This window comes from Podarcis muralis, chromosome 5 (assembly GCF_964188315.1).
Source record: "Podarcis muralis chromosome 5, rPodMur119.hap1.1, whole genome shotgun sequence".
NCBI lineage: Eukaryota > Metazoa > Chordata > Lepidosauria > Squamata > Lacertidae > Podarcis > Podarcis muralis.
This window is the reverse complement of record NC_135659.1, coordinates 46,060,334-46,085,567: the sequence shown is the minus strand read 5'-3', so window position 1 is coordinate 46,085,567 and position 25,234 is coordinate 46,060,334. Positions and strand designations below refer to the sequence as shown.

Sequence of the window (25,234 nt, the reverse complement as noted above, 5' to 3'; positions counted from 1 at the left end):
TCCTATTAATTCCCCCGTAACCAGCTTCCGTGAAATGCTACACGCGTCTACTCACGGGACTTTTGCCCAGGTAAAGCTGTGTACAATTGCAGCCTAGGAGGTGTTTTCAGATTTCCAGTTGCTGTGCCTCCAGTGCCTGTAGCTACGTCAGTTTGGAGATTAACAGTACATATGGCCATTGCTGAAGGTTGCAGGTTCAATTCCCAGCAGCTCCAGGTAGGGCTGGGGAAAATTCCCTGCCTGAAACCCTGGAGAGCTGAATCCGTGTGAACAATACTAAGCTAGATGGACCAATTGGTCTGACTCCACGTAAGGCAGTTTCCAGTGTTCCCTCTTACTACTGAAATGCAGTGCTGGAACCACTTATTTATGGTTTTTAAGCAGTTACTTGAAGAACCATTGTTTTTTACAGTATTGAATTGTACTGCCCAATTTTTAAAAACAGCAATTTCTGCTCAACAGGAAAATACTAACCAGCTACCTACTTCAGCAATTATGAGCATATAGATGTGATGGCATTGCATATATTCACCTCCTATAAAACTCATCCAAAATGCCATCTAGTTTCCTCTACTGCTCTGAAATCCTGTAGTGGTAACTTTTAATGTTCATAAAACAGCCTATTTACACCAGGAGTGGAGAACTTCACAGCCCAATGGCCATATTCTCTTCTGGGGCCGCATGGCAGCAGTAAGCAAAGCCAGAAGAAAAACTGGCAAATATTACCTTTGTTGTATAGGCTAGTTTCTGTACACACTCACACATCTCTCTGTCCAGACAAGGATGATACATTCTCAGTTCAAGGCAGGCAAAACCACAGCCAAGGGCCAATGAGCACCACATTCAGCCTTCAGGCCAGGTTCCCCCCTTTTGTTTTAATCCAGTGAGCTTTCCAAAATTTGTTTTTAATATCAGTAGTGTCCATGTCATGGAGTATTCAATGAACACAGATGCTCACCAGGCAAGGGACCATGTCACAGGGTGCATCATGGCGCATGCTAGGCCGTGGCCCACTGAGATGATCCATGATGCTGGTGCTAGGGGCAGCCCAAACAATTGACAAATTGATATTAGCACTTTGCCTCCAACCACAATCATACATCAGATTTGCAATACATACGTTTGCAAAATATATTTCGGATGTTAGCGTCAAGCAGTTTGCTAACATGGATGTCAAAGAAACTTATGTAGCTGACTGACATCAAGTCAAATTGTTTCTCCACCTAGCCCAGTATCGCTTTTGTATGTTGACTGGTAAACAACACACACAGGGTTTCAGGCAGAGGCTTTTCCAGTTAAAAGGATCCAGTAGCAGAGGATTTGAGTTTCCAGGGGCTAAAGCTGGGACCTTCTGTACATAAAACCTTGGCTCTATTACTGAGCTGCCATTCCTTCTCCAAAATTCTAGTTTGTCCCAGCAAATTAGTTGTTGAAAACCAGGGAGTAGATGAAAGGTAAGAAGGACAGTGAATTAGCTCAAAAGGGAAGCTCATGATCAGAAAAAAACCCCTGCTGAATTGAGCTTTAGGATGGTTGAAAGAATTTAATAAAATGGAAACCTTCTGAACAGTTGAAAACAGATTTATTTTAGAAGAGTGCAATTACAAATGCTATAATACAAAGGTATATGAAAAAAAAATCAAAACAAATTAAATAAACATGGATGTTCAAGCTTTAATCACAATATATGTACCAATAACGAGTGCTCTGTTGCTTTAATCTTCTTTGAGTGCATACATGATATCGTCCTGGCTAACATTAAGTCGAACTCGCATGTGGATATATTTACTATTAGAATCTGTTAGCAAGAGTCTATAGGCACTAAGCCGTGACACAACTGCCAGTGCGTCTGATACAGTAGGAGTTTGCAGGCCTTCAATTCTACACAATGCAACATGCTGATGAAAGATCTAAAGAAACAAAAAAAGGGGAGGGGGACTTGGTTTATGAAAACACAGGAAGCATCAAAGCGAATAACTGATCTCCTTCCTTTCTTGGAAAAGTATGGAAACCAATGAGTTATATACAGTGGTACCTCAGGTTACAAACACCTCGGGTTACAGACTCTGCTAACCCGGAAGTAGTATCTCAGGTTAAGAACTTTGCCCCAGGATGAGAACAGAAATTGTGCGGCAGCAGCAGGAGGCCCCATTAGCTAAAGTGGTACCTCGGGTTAAGAACGGTTTCAGGTTAAGAACAGACCTCTGGAACAAATTAAGTTTGTAACCAGAGGAACCACTGTATATATTTATAGCTCAATAGTAGTAGAGCACATCTTCCCCATGCATTTAGTACTGAGGTTCAATGGTGAACAATTGCTAATAGAATTCAAACCAGTACCATTTTATTTTATACAACATTTGTTGTATATTCTGAACCACAAGTTTTTAAATAAGTTCCCAACACTGAGTCTGTGACTGCTTTATTATTACAGCCACCATCCAGTAAACTGACTTGTTTTCAACATCTATGATATATTTTGGAAGGTGGTTTGTCTGTCCATACATCTGTTGTCAACAAGTTCACACACCTCTCAAGGCATTGTTACCAAACACAGACCGAGGATTTCCAAGACGTGGGTTGCAGCTGTCAATGTTTGGGCACCAGATGCCATTTTGAATCAAGATGGTGGACCAAAACATCACTTTGGCATGACTTTGCGCATGTTTTTTGGCATAGGTTCAGCTGCCTCTGGCAATATCTTTGCCAAACTCGGCCACAGGGATTCCCAAAGTGGGGGTACCAGAATTCATCGCCATTTGAGTGCCAGGCACAATCTTGAATCAAGATGGCAGAATCAAATGTGATTTGCCTGATTTTGGCATGGCGACCCACATTCACAAATTGCATTATCCATTTAAATAGCACAATATTTTTTTCATTTCTACAAATTCCCACACAGTGCCAGGCACTCCCTGCTAGTATAAAACAGGTTTATGAGTTTAAATAAGATAGCTGAACAGGAAAAGGTTAAAAAAAAGTGGGCTGGATATTCTTTTAATGTTATTATTGGTTTGATTTATGTAATTTCTCAATTTTACTGTACAATTGCAACATCTGAGCTTACCTTTTAGTAATATGGTTCTACTGTATTTGAAGCTTTGTGACTTACATTGTATATTGATTGTTGGAAGTCATTTTGAGAGAGCTTTTCCCCCCAAGAAGAGGCATATAATATTTTAAATTAACGAAAGCAAAAAGCATGGAATTTTTTGTCTATGCATATATGTGAATTGTAGCCTACGTGTACAATAGGTTAAATTGCAATGACCTACATATGTGCATAGCAACAGTCAAAGGTGTACTCTTTGAATATAGCTAAAGCATTCTGGCTGAGATAGTAAACAAATTCAACATGCAATATTTTTAGTTTACCTGCTGAACTGTAGACTCTTCCAGTCCTGACCTGCGAAATTCTGCAATGGTTGCTTTTAAGAAAATTTGCTCATACAGTGAAGCGTTCCTGAAAGAGAACAAAAAGCCCCCAAAGCTTAATTAGTCATATATAAGATTTTACTGTGTAACAGATATGATTTGGCTTGAAAAGCAGTGTCTAAACCTCTGATGTAACGGTATTTGCTTCTAAAATATGTGTATACAGAAAGTTTAATTAACCATAGATCTGAAAGAACTACAAACACCCAGCATACAAAGGTTGTTTATTTTGTCAGAAGAGAACTTTCTGTAATTTGCAAAATTTTATTTTACAATTGCAATTCTCAGTGTCGCTCTATCCAAATAGAGAGAGCGCACCTGTATCCTAACATCCGAGCTTCCTAATTCTGCCACTTTCAACAACGTATCCAGCAGAAGCTAAAACAAGGATATGAGTTGTACAGGTTAGCACAAACTGGTTTGACATGTTAGTACTGAACCACTAAATTAGTTTTGCTACGCTAAAATTTTAGAACACAGTTTGTGCTGTGGCAGCCATTAAATCAATCACTGGAATTTGCTTCAGATTAGATGCTATAGAATAACGTGCTCCCCATACAGATGCAATCATTGTAGAACAAGTTCATAGGTGGCTGCTACAGAATGATAATCAGAATTTGCTCTCTGGGACCTCAAGCAGAGAAGCTACACAGCTAATGTACTATTGTACATTACCGAATGGCATGTATATAAGGTGATGAGAACATTTCATCTATGGCTTCCATAATGTGTGCCATGCTGACCAATCCACGGACACTTTTCTGACCAGGAAGTTCACAGATCTCAGCGGCCCTTCTGCAGATATCAAGGCAACGTCTTGCATCACCAGATAAAGCTGCCACCTAAAACAAAACAATAAAATTTTAAAACGACAAAGTTGTTGCAGTCCTAGTGTCCCACAAAGCATAGTGCAGTTTTTCAATGTTTCCTTCCGAAAAAGGTAATAATCCTTTCTCTGTCTTCCTGTTAGATCAGAGCGGATGCAGGAAGGGGGAGGAAGGAAGTCGATAACTCAGTTAACTCTCCCCACCAGTTATTCCATCCTCCATTAACAGGCACTGCTGCCTCCTTACTTCTTTCCACATCTCTCTATGAGGCTTATAAATTAGCCACCAGGAGGAGTCTGGGGGTCTGGGGGTCTCCTCTTGACCCCACCCTCACCTTATCCACCTGCAGCCAATCCGGGCTAATTACAGTTCAAGCGACTCACAAGAAAGCAGCTGGTCGAGCAGCTTCTTCCCCACAACATTACATTTAATATTGGATTCTTATTCTTTATTCTTCAATCCCTTGGTTTCCCAGCCTCTTCCATTCACCCTAGTTAACTTTGCCTCTCTCACTCTTGTTGTAACGCCCACAGTTGAAATTGTCAATCTCGCTAGGAACAAGGATCTGCCTTTTTGCACATCATCATTTATGTGCAAAATAAAAATATACGCAGCCACTACTCAAATGACTTTTATATGATTTTCTGGCCAACCACTGCTAGTTATTTCAAACACAGGAATTTAGAATTCAGACAAAATAGAAAATTCATGTTTGTTGCCCATTGATATGTGGTCTCTTTATTTCTGGTGGTTTAATTTATTATTAAGGCCAGTGCTAATTGCCACCAGATTTTCAAATACAGTGGTACCTCTGGTTACGAACGCCTTGAGTTATGTTTTTTCGGGTTACGAACGTTTTTAACCCAGAAGTGAGTGTTCCGAGCTCTCAGAGGCCTCGCCGCTGCCTGGAGCCAAGCCCGGACATCCGTGGGGCCTACGGAGGCTCCACGATTGGCCTCTAGCCATGGGAGCTCTCTGAGGCCTCCGCAAAGGCCTGGAGCCAGGCCTCGACATCTGCAGGATGCCCAGGCTCACATCCCAGCCCCAAAGTTAGGTAAGGAACACTTACCTAACAAAGACCAAGAGCAGTGAAGCTGTTAAGAAAACAAAGATGAGCCTGGGCCGAAAAGCCCTTTACCAACCCTTGCCCCCCCCCAGCTGTAGCAAGGTGGGTGGCACCTAGCCAAGTAAGCCCACCTACCCTATGGGAGGGGGGAGTGGAAAATTTTGGGATTCTGCAGGGGATTTTGGGATTTGTTTATGTGAGTCTGCCCTGTGCCTTTGTCTCTGCTTTGCTCCTTCGTTTGGGGGACTTTGCCGTCTGCCATTGTTTTGGGGATCGTGTGGAGCCCAGTTCAGCTACTGGTTGATTGTGTGACTGCAGAAATGGATAAAAGCCCCCCATCCAAACAATGACTATCATCAGTGCATGTAAGAAAAAAAATGTTAATTTTTTTTCATCTATAATACTGTCTTATTTATATTATAGTACGGTACACTGATTATTGCCTTCATTTTATGGATCAATGGTCTCGTCAGACAGTAAAATTTGTGTTAAATTGCTGTTTTAGGGGGTTTTTTTCATCGTCTGGAATAGATCAATCCACTTTTCCATTACTTTCAATGGGAAAGTGCACTTCAGGTTAAGAACGCTTCAGGTTAAGAATGAACTTCCGGAACCAATTAAGTACTTAACCTGAGGTACCACTGTATAAAACAACAGACATGCCTGTCCGTACACCCAAGTTTACCTTTCTAGAAACAAGCTGAATTGCATCCTCTTCAAATGCTTTCAAATGGGTCATCCTTGATGAGACGATCTGCTGTAACTGTTTATAGGTATATGGCTGGAAGGACATTCTGGTAAGACCCTACCAGTGAAGAAAACAGTGAACATTTAATTGCTAGTACATCTCAAGAACTTGCTTAACACCCAAAAACATGTTTCTCCATTGTGAGCAGAGACGTTTCAGACTGAATTCTGACATTTAAGATAACAGCCAACAGTGTTTAGCCTGCTTGCAAAGCAAGACTTCTGGTTGCGTAGATGAGTTCTCCCCTGTGCAGCCCCTCCTCCACCCCCCCAAAACCAGCTCCTAAGGGTAGGAAGAACCTCCAAAGCAGATGCTGGGGGTGAATAGAGGCTGCAGAGGGAGCCCCTGCCACGTCCACTAGGCACAGCATTGGATCTCACTCCTATTGTTTGCCACCTACCTTCCTACAAGGCAAATGGCAGAAGCAATTCTTATCTTTACCATGTCTGACCATGGTATTCCGCTCACAAGACAAGAAAAGAGGCATATCCAAGTACAAAGAAGTTATATCTTCATGGAACCAACAAAATACATAGCATGGCCAACTGTCAGAGGTGATGGGAGACACAGGTTGTCCATTCCATAATATATAGATGGTCTTAATCCAGCTATCCAAACAAGACTGACAAACCCTCTGGCTGCTCCAGTGCGTGTGTTCAGACACAATTCTGGACATTTACTATAGTTAGGGAAATTAATTTGTGCATCTGCTGCATGCTGGTACATGTAGCCTGAGTACTCATGCTTCCTCCAAGTGATCAATGGTATCAGTTAACATCCAAGGAAATTTACCAACGCTCAGATCTTCGGACACAATAAAGAATTCTGCATAACTACAGCAATAAAGCCGAAAATACATACCAGCCTGCTAGCTACTCTGTTCATCATAATTCTCTCTGGCAAATCCATGGTGTTAGCAATGGCCAAGACAATCAGCTTGGCATCTTTCTTGGTTGGCCAGTCAAAGAGGTTGTACATCACATTCTGTTTTCGGGTCCACAGGAGATCAAGCTGGAACAAGGAAGAAGGGATGACAAAGTTACAAGCTCACATAAAATGGTCTACAAAATATGTGGGGAATCTGGTTTCAGTCACAGGTTTGAACAGATTTATGTAAACTTGGACAAGACTTGATCTGTTACAGATGGCCACATAAGGGGGATACAGAATAAAACACAGACATAGCCAGCATTTAAATGTACATTGTTTTGTTGTTGTTGTTTAAAAAAATTAGCTCCCTTTACCCTCTCTGCATATAGCTAAATGTACAAAACGGGGGTGTTTCCTTTTTGTCAGCAATAAATTTGTCCTTGCAGAACAAACAGCCTCATGGGTAGCTGAATCCCAAGGCTGCAATTAAGCCAGTTTCTTGGTACAGATCAAAAAGGCAACAATCCCCTAGTTTTGGAATACATATACATCAGGTTAAATTTATTTCTGAGGCTATACAAATCCTCGCATTACCTCATCTACTACAAGTATTACAGTTTTCCTTTTAGGTGCTCGCTTGCAGAATGTCTTCTCCAGCAGCTCGGCAGCATGGACTGCAGTTGCCTTCTGGCCTGTCAGTAACTAAACAGGATTAAAAAGATGCTGAAGTTACAACCCAGCAATAAGTAGTAACTCATTCTGTTTTACCAATAGCACAATCCTATACCAATAGCACAATCCTATCCATTTCATATGTGAGATCCAACTACTGTTATCTTAAAACTGCAAGCTGTTTTTGGGGTGCCTTGGCAAAAAAGGCAGCATATAAATGCAATTAGGTAATGATAATAAAAAATGTTTTCGCAAGCAAGCTGTAGAATGAGAGCAGCCTTCGCCAACCTGGTGCCCTCTAGATGTTTTGGAGAGCCTAAAAAAGTAGAAATCTGCCCAAAAACCTGCTCCGACCATAATGCTGTAAAGATGGAAATGAAAATGACAACAACTGGATCCTTTAGATGGAGAATGAATGACTCCTTATTTAGAGATGAACAATTCTGTAAAAAGGCCCTAAAGACATTGAAAGATTACTTTGAGATAAATTTGAGAACAGATGTTGAAAAAAGAACAATTTGGGACGCGAGTAAAGCCGTGATGAGAGGCTTCCTGATACAACAGAATTCAATCAAGAGGAAAAAGCAAAATGAAAGGAAAGAAAGAATTTTAGAAAAAATGAAGGAAGGAGAAAAGAAACTGAGGTCAAAACCAAAGTCTCAAGAAATTCTGAGAGAGATAAAATATTACCAGACGCAATATATGGAATTGACAAATCAAGAGATAGAATGGAAAATTAAACAAATGAGACAAAGGACTTTTGAGTCTGCAGACAAATGTGGGAAGCTCCTTGCATGGCAATTGAAAAAGAGGCAAAAATTGAATACAGTTACCTGTTTGGAGATAGAGGGAAAGAATATTCATAAGCCAAATGAGATAAGTAATTGTTTTCAAAGTTTTTTTAGGAAATTATACACACAAGGGCCAGTGAACGAACAAGAAATAGAAGAATTTCTTAAAAATCATGGACTACCGAAAATTTCAGAACAGGGCAAGTTGATTTTGAATGAGAAAATAACAGAACAAGAAATAGAGGAGGCCATTCAAAAGGCACAACTGGGAAAGTCTCCAGGACCAGATGGACTGACGGCCAGATATTATAAAGCTTTGAGAGAATGTTTAGTGCAACCATTGAAAGAAGTCTGTAACGAAATACTGGAGGGGAAAAAGGCACCTGAAACGTGGAAAGAGGCTTTCATCTCACTTATACCAAAGACCGAGACTGAAAAGAATCAGGTTAAGAACTACCGCCCGATATCATTACTAAATGTGGATTACAAAATTTTTGCAGACATTCTAGCAAAAAGACTGAAGAAAGTATTGACAGGTGAGATTCATAAGGACCAAACTGGCTTTCTCCCGGGAAGACACATGTCTGACAATGTGAGGAACATAATAGACATTGTGGAACTGCTGGAAATGAACATTAACAGAAAAGCGGTTTTGATTTTTGTGGACGCGGAGAAAGCCTTTGACAATATTTGCTGGAGTTTTATGAAAAAGAATCTCCAAGGGATGGGGGTAGGCCAAGGTTTTGAAAATGGTATAGGTGCAATTTACTCTGAGCAGAAGGCAAAGCTAATTGTGAATAATGTGGTAACGGAAGAGATAGCTATAGAGAAAGGAACACGACAGGGATGCCCTATTTCCCCTCTACTTTTCATACTGGTCCTGGAGGTTTTGTTAAATATGATTAGAAAGGACCAGTTGGTTAAAGGAATTCAGGTCGGAATGAGAGAGTATAAATTAAGGGCATTTGCAGATGACCTAGTTTTGACTTTGCAGCAGCCAAACACTAGTACAAAAAGAGTTTTAGAACTGATTGAGATATTTGGTCAAGTTGCAGGATTTAAATTGAACAAACAAAAAACTAAAGTCTTGGAGAAAAATCTAACAAATGAAGAAAAAGAGACATTCCAGAATGAAACAGGTTTGGAGATAGCAAAAAAAGTGAAGTACTTGGGGGTGAATTTGACAGCGAAAAATGTGAATCTTTTTAAAGACAATTATGATAAATGTTGGACAGAAGTTAAGAAAGATTTAGACATATGGTCAAGGCTGAAACTTTCCTTGTTAGGCAGAATTGCTGTTATTAAAATGAATGTATTGCCCAGAATGTTATTTTTGTTTCAGACATTACAAATAATAGACAAGATGGACTGTTTCAAGAGGTGGCAGAAAGACATATCGAAATTTGTTTGGCAGGGCAAAAAGCCAAGAATAAAATTTAAGACATTAACAGATGCAAAAGATAGAGGGGGTTTTGCCCTGCCGGACTTAAGACTTTACTATGAATCAGCAGCGTTTTGCTGGTTGAAAGATTGGCTGCTCCTCGAGAATACAGACATTTTGGATCTTGAAGGATTTGATAACAGATTTGGTTGGCATGCGTATATATGGTATGACAAGGTAAAATTGCATAAAGGTTTTAAGAACCATATGGTGAGGAAAGCTTTGTATAATGTTTGGATAAGGTATAAAGATCTGTTTGAAAGTAGAACCCCCAGGTGGCTGTCACCAATGGAAGCAAAAGAGGTGAAAAAATTGAATATGGGTTCTAATTGGCCTAAATATTTTGAAATTATAGAACAAGATGGTGAAAATGTAAAATTGCAGAGTTTTGAGAAACTGAAGTTCAAGGTGAGAGATTGGTTACATTATCGACAGATAAATGAAGTATTCAAACAGGACAGAAAGAAAGGCTTCCAAGTGGAGAAGTCAAAACTAGAAACAGAACTGTTAGAACCCAATACTAAAAACTTGTCAAGAATGTACAACTTGCTGTTGAAATGGAATACTCAAGATGAAATGGTGAAACCCAGTATGATCAAATGGGCACAGGATATTGGGCATGACATTGAGCTTGCTGACTGGGAGCAGTTATGGACCACTGGTGTTAAATTCACGGCATGTAATGCCTTAAGAGAAAACATTATGAAAATGATCTACAGGTGGTACATGACTCCTGCTAAGTTAGCAAAGATCTATCATTTGCCCAACAACAAGTGTTGGAAGTGTAATGAAACGGAGGGAACTTTCTATCACCTTTGGTGGACCTGCCCGAAGATTAAGGCTTTCTGGGAAATGATCTATAATGAAATAAAAAAAGTTCTGAAGAGAACCTTTGTTAAAAAACCAGAAGCCTTTCTCTTGGGCATGGTGGGCCAAATGGTGTCAAAGAAGGATAGGACATTTTTTATGTATGCCACTACAGCAGCAAGAATCCTTCTAGCAAAGTATTGGAAGACGCAAGATTTACCCACGTTGGAAGAATGGCAGACGAAGGTGATTGACTATATGGGACTGGCAGAGATGACTGGCAGAATTCGAGACCGGGGGAAAGAGGCGGTGGATGAAGATTGGAACAAATTTAAAGTTTACCTTAAAAACTGTTGTAATTTGGAAAATTAGGGGCTCAGAGTTATAAGAGATAAAGAACTACAGTTGTATTAATAACTAACAGAAGTTAAATTTATGAAATATAATTAAGTTTATTATCAGAGGGTTGCTGAAAAATCTTGAAACAAGAATGCAGAAAAGGGGTGGTATGGGGAAGTCGATTTTGTGTTTGTTTATGTTTATGTTTTTGCTTTGTTTTTTCTTTACTTATGGAAAACTAATAAAAATTTATTATAAAAAAAAAAAAAATAGATGTTTTGGAGAGCCAGCTGGAACTGATGGGAGTTGTAGTCCAAAACATCTAAGGGCACCAGGTTGACAAAGGCTGAATTAGGGGGCTAGTAGTGATTAGAGTGCTTTTTCGGTGGAATTGTTTTAGCTCCCTCTTCTGATCTGCAGAGGTAAGTCAAGCATAAGGGCCCATCTGCTTGAGCAGTTTTAGTTAAAATACTTAGAAAATCTCTTCCCAAACATAACAAAACATGCACTCACGTTCAAGATCTGCACGTAGGCTTGATTGGGATCAGTCAACTTCATACCATTGATCTCTATACACTGGAAAGACGGCAACTCATTGTTTTCGGCTGCCTTCTCAAGACAACGAATGACCTCATGAACAGTTGCTGTTTTACCTGTTCCAGGAACCCCAGAAATGTACATGCACCTGAAACAGGAAACATGTTGTAAACATGTAAATGTGAAAGGCAGGGAGAGTCCTGAATCCTATGTTCCTGATATAAATGTGGCCTAACTCGACATTAGCCCAACTTTGCCTGCTAGGACTTTAACCAGCTCTCCAGCACCCCAGGCAGAAAGTCTCTCTCTGAAAACTTTACTCAATCTATATAATACTGTAATACTATTATTAACTGGATATGCTGGAACTTGAATATGGGAGCATCTGCATATGAAACTGGTGCTCTGCCACTTTTCTGCACTGGACTTAATAAGCTCTCTTTTTCTCTCTCAATTAGCTCCTGAAGAACTTTGAAACAGGATGTGCTTATTTAATCACTCCTAAAAGCCTTTTCATAAAGATGAAACTACATGCGGGTTCGAACCCACATGTATTTAAAAAAAAACATCTGCCTCTAAGCATAGTGCCACAAATAAGCTTTATTATAAATCTCAGAAACTGTTTACTTTTGGGGGGCGGGGGGCGGGGACTGGCATGATCTCCACATTATTATTTTTTAAATGAAACCCAGGTGTTCACAAGCAGCTGTTATGCTTCTCACTCATTTGAGCTAATCCCGCTCCCTCCCACCTAAGACACTCACCCTCCTGTCCCATCAATGAGTTTGCTTTCTATAAAGTTATAGATATCCTGGAACTCCTTTTCACGGCAGGGCAAGGACTCTGGGACAGCAGATACATGCAGCCTGTTCAAAGGAAAACAAAAGGGCAAGAGGGTTACCCAAGTGCCTTGTTACAAGCTTCTAAATCCCAGAAGAGGTAATGCATTCCTATCTAGATATGCATAATCCTCTCAAGAATGATTTTTAAAGTATTAGTGCCCCTAGACTAAAAAATATAAAACAAAACTGAGACTGAACAATGAAACCAAGTTTTCAAAGACCTCAATCAAACATGAAACTAGGAAGAATGTGACACGGAATACTAAGCATGCATCTATTTAAAAGAGAGAAACATGACTTGCACTGGAACTATAAATACCCTTTACACAACCCATCAAAAGTAATTCCTAGTTCTCCTCACTTTATATATACCCCCCCCCCCTTTTGCTAAATATCAAGAACTCCTCACGTTACCTTATCCTAGCCTCTTCCAGCACATTGCCAGGCTTCTGTGTGGTTTGATTTCGGCTGCGGATTCTGGGGGTAGCATTACGTGGGGTCTTGGGGGTTCTCGGCTCAGGCTGCAGAGAAAACTCATATCCATAAATATCAGTGCTATTGTTTTGAATATCAGCCAGAGCACAACTGGTCTCAAAATTTGTATACACCAAACATTTAAAGATATTAAGATCCCAAAACAGCAGAGATGGACTTAGGTTTGCAAACTTAAGGAGTTAGTTAAACAGGGAAGCAACAGATTGTTTGTTTGTTTAAACATGGTATGAGAAATTCTGGGGCCTGTCCATATTGGAAAAAATATCACCCCCTATTGGATATGTGTCTCAGCTCAGAAGTAATTAGTTCAATGGAGCTTATTTCCAGGTTATTTTTCATCACATTTACTAAGGTAATAATGCTCAGAATGGAGAACCAGTTAAACATAAACAGTTATATATTTATTTTAAATAGGATGCTTTTCTTTCTTCTCTGTTTTCTAATACATTTCCAAAGCTCCCGAATAAAGATATTTATAGATTCAGATATATTTTAAATTTATTTAACTGGTTAATGTTTATATTTTATTATGATTGAAAATCTTAAAAACACTTTAAAACAAAAAGCAACTGAATGAAGTAACAAAAAGTAACTAGGGGTTCTATAGTGTTTTGAAATTGTATTGTGGCATAAGCTTTTCATTGTATGCCAAACTAATTTTTCAGGTCTTTAAGGCACCACAAGGCTTTGTTGGTTTTGCTGTAGCAAACTAGCATGGCCAAGTATTTCACCTTTATCCAAAAGTTAGATTTTAAGCAACAGCATTAGTTAAGAGGAAAGAATGGGTCCCAAGAAAGAATGTTGAGTCGTTCCTCTCTGGAGTAGCTCAGTTGGTTGGACCGTGGTACTGATAACGCCAAGGTTGCAGGTTCGATCTCTGTATGGGACAGCTGCATATTCCTCTGCATCGCAGGGGGTTGAACTAGACCATGGGTAGGCAAACTAAGACCCAAGGGCCGGATCCGGCCCACAGATGGTCAGGGAATCAGCGTTTTTTTACATGAGTCGAATGTGTCTTTTATTTAAAATGCATCTCTGGGTTATTTGTGGGGCATAGGAATTCCTTCTTCTTTTTCAAAATACAGTCCGGCCCCCCACAAGGTCTGAGGGACAGTGAACCGGCCCCCTGCTGAAAAAGTTTGCTGACCTCTGAACTAGATGATCCTCAGGGTCCTTTCCAGCTCTACAAACCTAAGGTCCTATGAACACCTATGTGCTATCTGTGGCAAAGCTCAGCGTAATAAAACAAAGGTGGTCTTACTTTCCCCCCAGCAGAGAGTCACAATGCAGAAATGGCGCCCATGCTTCCATGTCATTATACAGCTAAGAAACAGAGCCACTGTCTTCACAGATTGCTCTCAGCTACTACATTATGTTCTTGAGCACCCAAGCTCCTGAACAAGGCAGTTCACTAAGTTCATACAACTGCTCAAAGTAATTAGAGATCAACAAAAAATGGCAGAAGTCTCTACTTACAGTGTTGCTTGGACCCTTGGCAGGAGTCCCAGCAGCCGCTTTCCTTGAGATTTTTGGAGTAGACCTCGCTTGCCTCTTAGGTGTACGAAGCACCTTGAAGTCTTCACCTTCATCATCGCTGCTACTTGAATCAGAACTTTCCAAGGGGAAAATGTCATCCTCTTCCTCTTCATCCTTCTTAACTGTATTAAAAAAACTTAAGGCAAATGGATTTATCACATCTTATGTCCTGTACACTAATGTGTTTTAAATAGTTGCAAGTTCTTTGGTCGGACGGTATCAGCCAAACAAAAACTGAGGTGGCCATGACAGCAAAGATCAATACCTTTACAATGATGGTGCAGTTTTGAGAAACTGTTAGAATTATTAATAATAATAATAATAATAATAATAATAATAATAATAATAATAATAATAATAGAAGAAGGGGGTGATAACATTAAGGTACACCCCATATGATGAAAATATACACTGTTGGTTCTTTTACTATGTCCACATCAGCTCTGGACAAGAAAACAGAAGCGACATGAAACTTGTCATGGCAGATCCCAAACTCTTGTTCTAGAAGTGAACTTTGTGTTATTGAAAAAAGCTACAAATGCCCTTCTGCTCAAAGATAGCTTAATGCAAGTGTGGGAAACTTTAGGCACCAAATGCAGCCCCTCCGGCTCTCTCTGATCTGGTCCTCAGGGATTCTTCTTAGGACACCCACCTCACCAGCCTTGCTCCACCCTCCTCAGATGCTTTTGCCAGGTAGAATGTGCCCTTTAACTGTGAAAATGCTTCTTGATTGCCTGGGTGAAGTATGGAGAGATGTGGGTGGGTGTAGAAACCTCTGACTTCTTTGTGGCCAGAATGTATCCTGCTGTACAAAGGCATGAGTCACAGCCAGTGCCCCGTGCACTTTTGCCTCTGGTCTTCCACCAACACTGGAAGGTAGCTATCGGAAGATTCTCCATGAGGGAATGTGGCCTGTACGTTAAAGCTGGGTCACCCTCCCTGGCTTAATATGTGTGCGCGCGCATGTGTGCATACAAGTGCACACAGAAACACTCAAGACAATCCTTGCACATTCATTTCTGTAACAAAGCAGACTCCCCTGGGCTGTGAACTGTCTGTAGCCAAACCATCTCTAAAAAGAATACATTCTTACCTAAGCTGTTTTGCAATGCGGGCAGCAGTCGCCTGCACACATTTCCTGCGTGAACGAGGAGTCAGCGCTGGGCTCGCGGTTTCTGGTTCTTCACCCAATCTGCAAGAAAAAAAGTAATGACAGAGGTTTTTCTGACTTCTTCATAATGATAAGACACTGTGCCTTGATTGACAGAAAGCACTGGCTTTCTGAGTTCCCATCGATTGTCACTTCAGCATCTTACTGTAAAGTTTAGCACCACAAAAAAAGTCAGCTATAGAACGCACACAGTGAAGCCAATGTTTCTTGCTCAGAGCACTTCAGCTTAGGCATGTAGTCTAGAAATCAGTTATCACTCAGTGATCTGGTTCACACATAATGACAACTATACTGGGGCCATGCAAATGTGCAGTTTGGACAACACACTAAGCCAAACACTGGCTTAGCTCAGCAAGGTGCAAGAGTTAAAAAAAACACTGGGGAGGAGCAAAGTGGCTGCAAACTCCCCTCCAGCAGCCCGCACATTTGTGCAGTGCTGCAAAAGCAGAGCTGGGCATACTGTGGCATGTGAACCAGGGCAGCATCTATATTGGCTGAAGGAGGGTCATCCATCCATGTTGCCAGTTACATGATACAGAAATTTCCAAACCTCTGTATACTATATTGTCCTAGATATGATTTAATACACATAATAAGTAGAACTGATGTAAAACTGCAGTGATATATTTTTAAGCCTTCTTAAAATTTCACTTGCTTAATAAAACAGAAGGGGATATTCCTTAGAGCAAACAAACAAAACAGCCACAAACACCTCTAAAAATCACCCACCTTGTCTTTGAATTGACCTTAGGAATGGCTGCTTGGCTCTTTGAGACTCCGGATTCTTTGGCTGTCTTGCAAATCTTATCCTGTTTGTTTACATCATTTGAACTAATGGGAAAGAAAAACATAAAACATGCCTCTAAGAGATTTTTTGGGAAATAAATGTTAAAATTCATTTCGGTAAATTCTCCCTGGTTTTACCATAGGAAAACATCTTGATGATACTGCGATTTACATTTTAAAAAATTGTATCCCACTCTGGGATCACTTTGCAATGAAGGAGGAGTTAAAATATTTCAAAATAAATACCCGCAAGCAGCCTGACTCTTGAGAATAGCACCCTATACATCCTTACCTGGAAGTAAGTCTCAATTGAATTCAGTGGGACTTACTTCTTACTAGACTGTGGAGGGTTGCACTGTCCATTTCCAAATTTTTTATCCTTACCTTTAATGCCTTTTAAATATTTTCTGAGTAGTTGCTTCAAGAAGGAAATAGTCAATGTGAGTAAAATATACTTTACATATAAAACTATCAAAATACAGTCGTACCTTGGATCCCCAATGCCTTGCAAATCAAACGTTTTGGCTCCCAAATACTACAAACCCGGGAGTGTTCCGGTTTGCAAATGATCTTTGGAACCCAAATGTCCGATGGGGCTTCTGCAGCTTCTAAAACTGCAGGAGTTTCCTGCAGCCAACTGGAAGCTGCGCCTTCGTTTCCAAACATTTTGAAAGTCGAACGGACTTCCAGAACAGATTCTGTTCGACTTCCGAGGTACTACTCGGAAATACCTGTTTTCTGTAAGATGGAGAAGCAGAGTCTGGAAGGCTTTTTGACTGCAGAAAAATAAGTGATCTGGATTTCTCAATATCGACTGGTCAGAATCACCTTGTACATGAGGTTTTTAAATTTTTCACTCTCTCTTTAAACAGCAGACCCATGTACCAGATCATAAACTAATATTGGAAAGTCCCAATTTCCAAAAGCATTTTGTCATGCAGCCCAGAGAGTTGCTCTACAAGATCTTCATCTTAGCCACTATGTATAACTGGTCCTCAGCCAGCATAGAGGATGGACAAGGAGGACAGGAACTGTAGGCTACCCCTGTAGGGCAGGTGCTATTTGTATCTTAGATTTATTATAACCGCTAAAAAATAAAGCTTTTTGAATGTTTATCGATCTGCTGCACAAACAAAAGTAAATTAATATTAATGTTCTCGAGCAAAGGTGTTCTATCTCAAGAATCTTTGTCTCTTATTTCAACAGAATTTTTTTGTTAGATTAGTGTATGTCACACAGATGACCACATTTAAGGGTTTGGGACAGAATGCTGACACTTGCAACTTACTCTGTGGCATTCCTTTTCACAGCAGAACTCCTGGCTTTCAAACTAGAAACTTGGTCACTCTGGCAAGGAGATGATATGTTTTTGTTGGGTCTTTCAGACTTTCTTCGCAGTGGTTTGATGTCTAGGAAGAGGTCTCCCTCAGCAACAGCAGCACAGGGTATTTTTGGAGGAGAACCTTTAATGCCAGTAAATGTCACTTTCCGTTTGAGGGCAGGTTGCTCCAGAGGCTTAAAGAAACCATAGTCTAAAAGCTCAATCATATCTTGCTCTGCCAGCACTCTTCCAGGTTTTGTTGGACCTAAAATCCAAAAGTAGCAAAATGAGTAAGTTTTTAGCAAGGCAACAATCAGTTTAGAATTCACATGTGCCACATGGTCTAACAAAAGGTTTCCCTTCAGTTAACTGAGTTCTCTTAACTAACACAGAACAGAATTTTCAAACAGGCCGGCTGCAATATGGCTCAGAGCTCAACCACTTTTTTGCTTTTAGAAAACAAATAGGTTTGCGTGGTTTTACTTAGCACACTTGATCCCACAGTTCCTAGCAATGCAATCTCATTATTTCTGTTTGTATGTCCAGTACAATAAAGTGGCAGGACAGAATTCTATTCCCTCTCAATCACAAGCTTTCAAACCTTTGTGGCAAAGCAACAGAAGCTCCACTGTTACCCCACAAAATCAAGATTCCTCTTCTATAAATGATATAAAATTGGGTGCTAAATAAGACATAATCCAACATGACACAGATTCCATGTCAGGTATTTGATTAGCTTTATTTGCACTGAACACATACAACTGTGGTCATAAATTTGGAGACCACCACTATTGACATTATTCAACAGGGGCTCAAAACATTACTTTTGATTACAAATCTATGATTCACCACCACCACTTGAACAGGCATCCAAACTGAGGTAATATCAGTTGAACAAGAATTAACTGCTGGGTTCAATTCCCAAGATATGAAATGCAAGCTTTTTCTACCCAATTTTGGGCCATTTCCCCATCCCAACTTCTGAAACTCAATACATACCTTTCAGGGGACATAAATGGGTATCAGAAGAGAGCAGGCAACAGATGATTATCCCTTGCCTGAGTACAGCATGGGCTATCACCTTTTGTTAACCATGGTTCCTACTATCAAAAGTATTAGCTACTTGTGACAGAACACCTGTTTCATGACTAAGGTCCAATCCTGAACATGTCCAATTCAAGGATCACAGGTAGTCTGACTCACAGTAGCTTCTTCATCCAAAGACCTCATGACAGTATCTACACTAAGCAGGAAAAAAATCCCCACCATAACAGTTTCTCCCCCAAAAACTACTAAGCAGAACAATAGAAATATTATACCATTTTACCACATGAATTCCTACTTGAGAATTGTTCAAGAGTATTTAGACTGATCATCTTTACATCACTATTCATAAAATTCTCTCTTCAGCCCTAGGTAAAATATTTGTCAGCTTCCAGAGCTAACAATGTTTTTGCAGACAAAAATATTATGTGCAAGATCATTTGTGAACATACTATTCAGCTGCAGTTTTTTCTTTGCTCCTGGAGTCTCAATGCCAATGGCTAGTCTTTGGGAACATCTCTGCTTAGAGTGCGAGGATTTGGAGGCAGAGTGTCTTGATTCTACTTCCATCATGGCAGCGCTGCTTTTTCTTGTACTTCGAGTGACCTTTTCGGTTTCTACTTCCAGAGAGCAATTTCTGCGTGAAGGAGTCAGGTGGTGCATGTTTGCAAAATCACCGTTGTTGTTTTTCATTTTCACAGAGTCTTTCAACTCTGCCAGTAAGCTAAGCGGCAGTGGTTTAAACTTTTTTCCATCCCAAGATTCTCTTACAAAGAAAATGTGTTCATCATTTGATAGGTCAGGCAATGCTTCCAATGTGGTCAGTGGAATAACCTAGAAAGGTAGCAAAATATCAGATGATTATTTGTTCTAAAGAGTAGATTCAAAGCTTAAGAACCATGAAAATATGATGCAATCAATATAGCAAAACTTTCAATGGATCTTCAGTGTTATACTAAACTTCTGCAGCTATTGCTTAAAGCAGAACAATGACAAAAGGAAAGCTTTCCCCACACACGTATTAACATTTTCTTACAGTAACATAAACTCTGATCCTTAGAATTACCTTTCTGGTTTGAGTAATGGCACCAACTTGCAGTTTTCATATGACATAATTCTGTCTCTTACTATTACTTAAAAACCCTAAGGCAGTTAAGTCATTTAAGTATTGCAGACACTCTGTTTTTCAAAAGCCAAGCCATGGAACCCCTACTTTTGAAAATGCTGATATCTCTGTGGTAGTTTTTGCTACGTGAATGGTGCCACTGTCCCTCCAACATGTCCCAGTGCAAAACCGGGCATTGTTCCCTTGTGAGTCACATGGTCCGCACGAGAGCATGGCACCCAAAAAAGGATGTCCCTGACAGTTGACAGGTATGTGCCACAGACCCCAGGGGTCCGCAGAGCACCAATTTGGAACCAGTGCCGTAAGGGGTATATGTGTGGGGATTTCATGATGGAGGAACTGCCACATTCTAAGCCTGCCTGCAAACAGGGAGCAGGGGGAGCTTTTTCTTATTATTGTCTGCCATTTTGCTTCCCACCTACCACTCCCATAAGCACCAATGGGGGAGCTTAGTATTCTGTGGCTCCAAGTATTGCATAATCTACCCCAGTGCGCACAGCTTTGGGACTATGGCCTTGCCAGTTAATCTAATTACCATAGTTAATCTAATTGCCCTGTATGTTATGTACTAGCTGTTTAGAAATCGAATACTGAACAAACCCAATGTGTTTGCATTTAAATGGTGATTCATTTCCAAAGTTCAGCATATATTGCTGGTAAAGCAGCCTGCAACACTTCAGTTCAAACAGCCTCATAAGTGAGATGGAAACCTCTGCCTTCTTGCTAAGTCAAAGTGAATATTTTGGCTCATGGACTACTTGAACTTCTCCAAGAATACTGCCCTGTAAGGTTATCAGCCAAGCAAACGCAATATAAGCATCCTGTGCCACAGCAGGGGACAATCAATATTCCCTGAAGCTGTAGGTAAGTCAAGCTGCTATGCTAATGGAAGGCTATGAACTCTACTGGGATTCTTAGGCTCGTTTCTATGGCTTGCTGTGCCCAGATAGCAACTAAGCATCAACCCACATACTTGCTATTTCAGAGTTGGCCAGCCTCAAAGATTAAACCCCTATGGATTCCCCCCCCCAAAAAAAAAAACTTTTCAATACTATAAATCTGCAATATAACATTTCAACATACTCCCAAGGAACTTCCTCCTCTCTTGCCTTCTAACATGTTATGTACATACTGTGACATTGCCAATGATATGTGTAACTGTTATGTCAGTATCCCGTTCAGGATTTTCATTCAAAAATATCTCCTGTGGATCCTCTCTTCCCATGGATTTCCGTTGATTGAGGGGTATTTCTAGCAGGCGGGAGAACCACTCCACAACTGCACGCTTTTCATGAGCACCTGGAGTAGGTAAAAAAACCACACACAATTCAGACCTGGGATGGCAAGAGCACTTGAAGCCCTTTAGCAGTATGATGCTTTCTTACGTTTCACTAAATTAAGGAGAAAGTCAACAGCAGCAGTCAAACTTGGTATTTTCAGGGAAGGCATTCAATATCAACTAGCCCCCACCCCCAGCAGCCTTTATGCAAGCCTTGTTAAAAGGGGGGCGGATAGACACATGGATTTTGGGATCCTGTGTGAAACTACTACCCATGTGGTCCCAAAGACACCCTCACACAATAAAACTCATAACAGGAAAACACAAGAAATTTATTGGATAATAATATCAAAATGAATTAAAAATGTATATTAGGACTATTGTTGAACAATATTTGTTAAATGAATGGAAAAAATTGAAGAAGAACAATTATATATGAAACGGACAAAGACAATGTGAAAAGTTAAAGACGACATAAAAAAGCCGGAAGAAGGAAGGAGGGAAGTCAGCTCGGGAGAGCAAGAACAAATGTGAAACATAATGTATGTGTATGTATAGTATGTAACTAAAAATTCAATAAAGATCATCTGGAAGGGAAAAAAAAGACACCCTCACACAAAAGAATCTTAAGCTGAAGTCAAACTGAGTGCTGTTCTGTCTGTGTGTATCTGAACCCTTCCAGTCTAGGAATGTGTACTCACACAAAGATTATAGAAAAATAAAGGATTTATTACAAAGGAACAGTCGTACCTCAGAAGTCGAACGCTTTATGAGATGAATGTTTTGGCTCCCAAATGCCACAAACCCAGAAGTGATTGTTCCAGTTTGTGAACATTCTTTGGAACTTTTTAGAAGTCGAATGGACTTCCAGAATGGATTCCGTTCGATTTCCGAAGTATGACTGTAGTTTTAACAATAAACTACTGCAGCATACATTTGCAGTACTGGGCACATATGTGAAAACAATATTCTAATGCAGGCATAGGCAAACTCGGCCCTCCAGATGTTTTGGGACTACAACTCCCATCATCCCTAGCAAACAGGACAAGTGGTCAGGGGTGATGGGAATTGTAGTCTCAAAACATCTGGAGGGCCGAGTTTGTCTATGCCTGTTCTAATGCAAGCACAATCTAACTTACAGAAATAAGGGTTCTAAACTAAAGGGCGGGGGGGAATAGCTAGAGAAAATAGTTGCAAGTTTCTTCTCTTAGTGTCTGTTAAAGTGCTCCTGAAACATGTGAGTGGATGATAGAAGACCTGGAACCCAGGCACTGAGCTCAGGGATCTACACCTGAAATTATTCCAGGTAATTGAAGTTCAGCAGTGAATTAAAGATGTTCTAGGAATGCACACAGAGGCTGCTCAGAGGGAGAGATAATCTTCAGTCTTGCAGGTGATGCTCCTGGTCTTAAATAGACTTGAAGTTTATCCAAAAGTCTGTCTAGGTGAGTTGGCATAATGTCGAAGGAGAAGACCTGGGGGAATGGTCTTACTGAGTGAATTTAGGTTTGAGAACAATGACTATGATTACTGTAGTTAGTCAGGGATGACTGACACAGGTGGTTGCCCTGGGGGAATGGCCTTCCTGAGTGCATTTACTTTTTGAGAACAATGACTATGGCCTGAGGAGGTCTGTGCCACTGTTCTATCTATTTTACATTTGCAGCTCTATCAGATTCCCTGTTGGTTGAAAGAGCCTGTCTCCTGAGTCTGAAGCAGAGGCTTCAGGATGTCATCCCATACCTGGTGCCTTTTGTTTAATAGTAAGTTATATTACCATTATTGCAACCTGGCTTCCTAACGACTTTCTAGATTCTCATGACTTCAAGCATAAAGAAATAAACTACAGGACTGTACAGAAGGTCAAGAAAAGGGTCGCTTCCTATGGCCATCTACTATAGCCGAATCCATCTTTGGTTCACTCCTGAACTCAACAGGGAGGCTAACACTGAAAGCTACAAAATTGACAATGCAAGTCTTTCTACGAAAGCAACATAAGCCATTTAAAACACATAAAGTTTTTTTAAAGCACATAATTTAAAAGGCATTTTTGCAATATGGAAGTGTGTTCCAATCAAGATTAATAACCAATATAACATTCAACAGAAACTTCACAACCAAAGCTTCTTGATTTCTCATTCCCCTTGAAGGAAGAATATATGGGTAGCAAATGTGGGTTCCTCTAGATGCTATTGGACTATAATTCCCATCATCTTTGACCACGAGCCATGCTGGCCAAGGTTGAGGGTATCCAACAACTTCTGGAGCACTGGCTAACCCTGGAGTAATACCTTGCAAAGAGTGAGTAAGTATTGCTACTGGCTATCTTGGAAAAAGCCAAAATCAGAAACCCAATATACATAACAGGTGTATACCAACATATTTTTTAATGAGAGGAAACATAATGAATATTTAATTATTAAGCCCCAAATTAGCATATACTGTAGTTAACTCCTATAACATATTTATATTGCATGGGGCCCAGAGTCCTTTGTACAGTACCACAGATGTCAAGCTATAGCCCAAAAATACATATTTAACAAAACTTATGGTATCACAAAAGTTGCTTAGCTTCTCTATTCTTCTAATTGTTGTTTGATCAATTTTTTATAAAATAAATGTTGAATAGTGGTGTGACATCTTAATTAGAACTAGAAAATAATTTTTAAAAAAACCACTTACCATCTTCATATAACTTTAAAAGTCTTGCTACAAGGAACTGATCCACATTCTCACCTTCTATTAAAATAAACTCCCCTGGGAAAATACAGATGTCGCTGACATTTTTCGATTTAACAGATATACCCCTAGGAGATGAAGGGTATAAATGGATTGCACATTCTTTACAGTTAAGGAACAACACTGAAGACTGACAGTTTAATGTGTAGTCATAACCATGTTGACTCAGAAATAAGTCTACCTGGATACAGTGGGGCTTTCTCCCAGGTAAATAGGGTTAGGATTTCAGCCTTAATCTTTACCTCTATTACCCCCCCCCCCAAATTTACATTCCAGATCTACATCCTTCAGCTTTCAGAAGCTGCTTCTTCAAACAATTATACCCTTTCTTTCTTATTGCTTCTTATAATTGAAATTAGTTCACAGATCAACATAACACTGCCCCCTCTCTTTCAAACTCTCCTCAGAAGAACAAACTTTTTCATAAAGTCTGGATTTAGCCATAGCCCTCACTCCCTAAATATGTAGTACTTCCTCCCCAGTTACTCACACTTCCTTCTTCCTCCCGTCTATCTACTATATCCACTCAGTCAAATTTAAGACTGTAAGCTCCTCAGGGCAGGGGCCTGCTTTTCTTACTTTGCAAACTGCACGCACACAGATGGTGCTACATAAGCACATTCCACTAATAATAATTAGAACAGTATTGTTACATAATCACCTTTTAATACTCCATTAATAATGAAAGCCACTGAGCCTTATGCAAAACGTAATTTCCAAGATTGCAAATTTATGCTACATTTATACACTGGCCTCAAGCCTACACAGCTTACCCTCTAACAATATACAGACCAAAGAATACATACCTGTAAGAGGAAAGCTGCAGCTGCTCGTCTTCAGCTATAGCTTTTCCAAGCCACGAGTAGATACGCTTTTTCTGGTTTCTCGTGTTCATGGTTTCTGTGAAGAAACAGAAATATGAAGGTGCAAAGAGGCAAAAAAAAAAAAAAAAAAAAAAGGCAAGAAAGCCGATTCTCGAATTTTTAATCCGTTTCCACCCCACCCCAACTCGATTCTTAAAAGAATCCACACAGAGACCAATGCACGTGAGGCTGGAGGGCGGGCGCCTCTGCAGCACACCCGCAGCTCTCCCGCCGGCCGCCGAACTATGGCATTGACACTCCGATGTCGCACCTGGTTCGGACTACCGTACCTCGCCGACGAGCCCACAGCTGCTCCACAAACCCGGAGAGCGAGATTCTGCCGCGGGACCCGGTGCGGCGCGCGCGCGGTTCCTTCCCTACGTCAGGATGAAACTTCGCGCCAAAGCAGACTCGCCCCGCCCCCTGAGAAGGAGGAAATGAGCCGCTGGTTAGCGCCGCGGCCGCCATGTTTTTTTCTGGCTAGGCGAAGCTCGGGAAG

The 25,234-nt window shown here is 40.4% G+C and overlaps 1 protein-coding gene across 3 annotated transcripts; it reads right to left on the bottom strand.

The window, feature by feature from the left end:
* Positions 1-1,560: 1,560 nt before the first annotated feature.
* ORC1 (origin recognition complex subunit 1) lies at positions 1,561-25,218 on the bottom strand. 3 transcript variants are annotated; one of them, XM_028733477.2, is made up of 18 exons: positions 25,026-25,218; positions 24,679-24,772; positions 23,816-23,940; positions 20,987-21,153; positions 19,181-19,562; positions 17,652-17,949; positions 16,307-16,408; positions 15,500-15,598; positions 14,347-14,542; positions 12,790-12,896; positions 12,298-12,399; positions 11,510-11,681; positions 7,541-7,648; positions 6,938-7,087; positions 6,014-6,133; positions 4,111-4,277; positions 3,376-3,463; positions 1,561-1,910 (listed from the first exon to the last, which is right to left on the bottom strand). In XM_028733477.2, exons 1-18 carry the CDS (start codon positions 25,201-25,203, stop codon positions 1,716-1,718), a joined length of 2,850 nt encoding a protein of 949 aa, XP_028589310.2. In that variant the 5' UTR covers positions 25,204-25,218; the 3' UTR covers positions 1,561-1,715. The 3 variants fall into 3 exon arrangements, with proteins under 3 accessions (XP_028589310.2, XP_028589312.2, XP_028589313.2); XM_028733479.2 differs by having other exon boundaries at positions 25,007-25,099; XM_028733480.2 differs by lacking the exons at positions 23,816-23,940; positions 25,026-25,218 and having other exon boundaries at positions 24,679-24,766.
* Between the last annotated feature and the right edge of the window lie 16 nt (positions 25,219-25,234).

What these genes read in the sequence shown, in the direction of transcription:
- ORC1 (XM_028733477.2), bottom strand. Translation starts at nt 25,203, where the DNA reads ATGGCGGCCGCGGCGCTAACCAGCGGCTCATTTCCTCCTTCTCAGGGG. An exon ending in TAATACTTGTAGTAGATGAG is followed by an intron (nt 7,088 to 7,540) that starts GTAATGCGAGGA and finishes TCCTTGTTCCAG; the next exon opens with CTTGATCTCCTGTGGACCCG. An exon ending in AAGAGTCTACAGTTCAGCAG is followed by an intron (nt 1,911 to 3,375) that starts GTAAACTAAAAA and finishes TTGTTTCTTTAG; the next exon opens with ATCTTTCATCAGCATGTTGC.